At 55.0% G+C, this 3,514-nt stretch overlaps 1 protein-coding gene across 1 annotated transcript; it reads left to right on the top strand.

The window, feature by feature from the left end:
* Positions 1-404: 404 nt before the first annotated feature.
* LOC123352879 (interleukin-8-like) lies at positions 405-2,838 on the top strand. The gene is made up of 3 exons (XM_044993366.1): positions 405-533; positions 1,319-1,436; positions 2,573-2,838. The coding sequence occupies exons 1-3, from the start codon at positions 461-463 to the stop codon at positions 2,715-2,717; spliced, it is 336 nt and encodes a 111-aa protein (XP_044849301.1). The 5' UTR covers positions 405-460; the 3' UTR covers positions 2,718-2,838.
* Positions 2,839-3,514: the final 676 nt, after the last annotated feature.

Here is a 3,514-nt window from a genome sequence, read left to right as displayed (position 1 = left end):
AGGGCACGCCGGCCGGTGTCACCAGATGGGTTTGAGAGAGACTCAGCGCAGGACTTCAGCAAACACAGGGGCAGGGAATCGTGTGTCATCCTGTGTGGTTTGCAAGTGACTAAATTTGAACTTCAAATCCGCAGCCTGCCCCTCCCCCATGAGCATGTGCAGGGCTGGCTCCTTATCTGTAAATCAGCAAGAGACTTTCCAGCCCCTGTTCTGTCCCCTCTGGCCACCGGTACATGCGTGGGGGAAACATTGATTCCATTCCTTCATTAGCATTTATTAATAACTCTTCCTCTCCATCCCCTTCCCCACCTCCACGCACACTCCAACGCAGCCATGGAAATCCCTGCCGAGGGCTATAAAATACAGAGGCAGGCGAGGGGGAAGCCAAACCATTCTCAGCCACTCCACTGTGGAGCAACCTGCCTCTGCTGGAGCCGGAGCCAAGAGAACCTGCCTGGAAATGAAGGTCACCTCCTTAGCCCTGGCAACGCTGCTCCTTGCCGCTCTCTGGACTGAAGCCCACTGCGATTCCTGTAAGTACCGGGTCTGCCCCTTTCCTTACCCTACAGAGCCCTGCCTTGCCAGGCTCCTCCAGCCCAGGAATTTCCAGCACCCAGTGTTAGGGCCCTGCAGCTTTGGAAGGGAAGTGGGTGAAGCAGAGGAAGGAGGGGGTGTGGGTGGGTCCTGCACTGGGACTCAGGAGATCTGGGTACAAGTCCAGTCTCCGTCACTGAGGCTGATTTCCAAAGCTGCCTGAGGGGTTTGGCTGCCCAGGTCCCACCGAAATGCACCAAAATCCCCTAGGAAGCTTTGAAAATCTGAGCCGGACTCGTCCTGGGCCTCAGGTTCCGTCTGTAAAATGGGGATAAGGCTTTGTGATCTGGAGGCCGAGAGCTGCCAGCTCCAGAGCTCAGATATCGATAGCCCTTTGTCCCAGGCTCTGAAAGGCGTTCACCAGCATCACTGAATTAACCCTCACCAGCCCCCGGCGGGAGTACCAGTACCCTTATCCCAATGCTGCTGGCAGGGAAACTGAGGCACAGAGCGGCAAAGTGACAACCCAACTCACTCAGTGGCACAATGGAGACTAGTCCATTTCTTGTGTCAGTGGAGGGCAGACTCCCTTCCCTGCACAACAACAATTAACCCGACTGTGGAGGGGACGGGGGAGCATCCACGAATTCCCTCCTGCCCCCAGAAAGGGGGGTTGGCTGCTAATGAGCACAGAACTAGTCAGTGTGTAAGAAATTCTCTCCAGTCGGCTCTTCCTTGTTACTGAGGGAAGGAGAACTAATCCCCTTTCTCTTCTCTTTCCCAGTCATCAGCCAGAGCAACACATGCTGCATGAAAGATAATTTTGTGCTTAGAAGAATTTCTCCAAAACACATCAAAAGTTGCAGACCCACAGGTCCTAACTGCTCCCGCCAGGCCGTGATGTGAGTATCCCGGGGTGTCACCCAGGTGGGGTCAATGTGCCTGTTTCATCTTGTGCCCATAGCGCTGCCAAATACAGTCAAACAAAATGCCACCAATGCTTTTTTACCTTTTATACGCAAACCCAGTAATTTGCTCTCCCACTCCGTGGTCTTTACCACCTCTGCTACTTTGTAGCCGAGATTCAGTATCAGCTGTTGTAACGACGTCCGTCCTCTAATGCTGCAATTTCAGTACTAAAGATTCTGTGGTACTTTTACAAACACGGAGTCAAGTGTTGTATATGACCAAACGTCTCCCTACAGGAACAAAGTGCATTGTGGGAGGGGATATATTTGCGTTTGTATGGTGTCCCTTAACCGTCTGTGCTGCAAATGATGAAAGAAACAAACCAGGGGGTCTCCTGGCCGTTAGCCTGGCCCAGTGGGGCTGAGTTACAAAAGGCGAATGGAAAGGGGCAATCGCACGGTTGCTAAGGGGCAGGTGTCACTAGGCGGCGATGCTGGCGGATGCTAGGGCCTGGCTAACAGGTTCGGGGGCTGTAGGAGTCAGAGATGCACTAGAAGTGCATGTGCCCCCCAGCTCTGGGCTAGCAGGGAGCCCAGCTCAGCAGAGTCAGGGTGCACAGGCCAGGTTGGTGGGGGCTCTGGTTACGGTAGCAGGGTGGGGGCTGTAGCTCAGGAGTGAGGGGCATTTGCAGAGCTGGGGGTGGGGGATGGAATTGGGCTGGCAGGGGATAGGCAGCCTAGGACAGCAGCTGGGGGCTCCTATTCCAAGGTGGCAGCGCAGCAGGCCATGGTCATGGTGTATTGACCGGGCTGCATGGGGAGGCCACAGATTGCAATAGCACAAGATGTTGCAGGTCCGGATCGAGGTGTGTGTCAAAGCTGGGGGAGGCAAATGCCACAGCAGCAGCCCCACAGCACCGTGCCTGGGCCCGGGCAGCTCTGTCAGCCTCCTGCATTCAAGAGAACCGATTTCACTGCAGAACCCGACCGTTTCAGGGACAAGCGCCTTCGTTCCCAGCGCTCCCACAGTCACTGCCCTGCTGCGTGAGCTGTGATCAGTCTGGGTGTCGCTTTGCATTTGCGAAGGGAGCCGGGCTCATATCTCTCTCTCTCTCTGCCTCTCTCCACAGAGTGACGCTCACACAGGGGAAGGAAGTCTGTGTTGATCCCAGTAAGATACGGTTGGCCACATGTAAAGGAAAGCAAGAAAAATCACTTAAAGACACCCGGCCTGCACAGCTGAGACAGCAGCAGATGGATACGAACTCAGCGTAACGCCCCACGTTATTTATATGGACTGATGTGTCTCAGTGCACGGTTTTGAGAGGCTATTTTTCTGGCCCTGTTTATTTAAGGAGAACCCCTCCCATTCCCTCCATCCTTTCTGTGTCCTTTGTCCCCCAGTGAGTGTGTGATGGGGAAGCGACCCCCTGCCAACACCACTGTCATTCTTTGCAGATACAATAAAGTCCAGTGTTTTCTAGCATGACCCAGTGCTTCTGCTTCTGTGAGTAGGAAATCCCCCCCACCCCCCTGCCATTTCCTGGACAAGGATGGGCCATGTCAGTATGTTGTCACTATGGAGACCCACAGATGGGCCATGGTGACTATGATGTCACTGTGGAGACCCAAGGATGGGCCATGCCACCATGGTGTGTCTACAGAAAGACCCCCCCCCGCCACTTACATTTGGCTGAAGCTGGAAGCGGATCCCAGTCATAGACCTGATGGGGGGTGAGTTCTCCCTTCCCAGCTGTGAGCCCAGGACCCAGCCTTCCTGTTGTTGCCAGAGGCTGCTCTGGCAGAGGAAGGGAAAGCACATCTCAGATTTGGGAGGTGGCTGTGGGGAGGGTCGGGAAGGCTGAAATGTCTGGTCCCATCAGTCATTGAACAAGCCCAGCTCCCCTCTGCCAGAGTTCGGTGGCCTGCTGGGAGATGCCATAGGTGGGAGGGGAGGGGAGCAGAAGCTGGGGAGACAGGGGTCGGGGGAGAAGGTTTCAGGGACAGACTGTGTGGCAGGAGAAGAAAGGTCACACACTCCCTTACAGAACCTGTAACTGAACCCAGGAGTC

Source organism: Mauremys mutica, chromosome 19 (assembly GCF_020497125.1).
Source record: "Mauremys mutica isolate MM-2020 ecotype Southern chromosome 19, ASM2049712v1, whole genome shotgun sequence".
Classification (NCBI taxonomy): Eukaryota; Metazoa; Chordata; order Testudines; family Geoemydidae; genus Mauremys; species Mauremys mutica.
This window is presented reverse-complemented; position numbering and strand designations above follow the sequence as displayed.

Coding starts and splice junctions, on each gene's coding strand:
- LOC123352879 (XM_044993366.1), top strand. CDS start 461: ATGAAGGTCACCTCCTTAGCCCTGGCAACGCTGCTCCTTGCCGCTCTC. Junction 534..1,318: donor TGAAGCCCACTGCGATTCCT/GTAAGTACCGGG, acceptor TCTCTTTCCCAG/TCATCAGCCAGAGCAACACA. Junction 1,437..2,572: donor TGCTCCCGCCAGGCCGTGAT/GTGAGTATCCCG, acceptor CTCTCTCCACAG/AGTGACGCTCACACAGGGGA.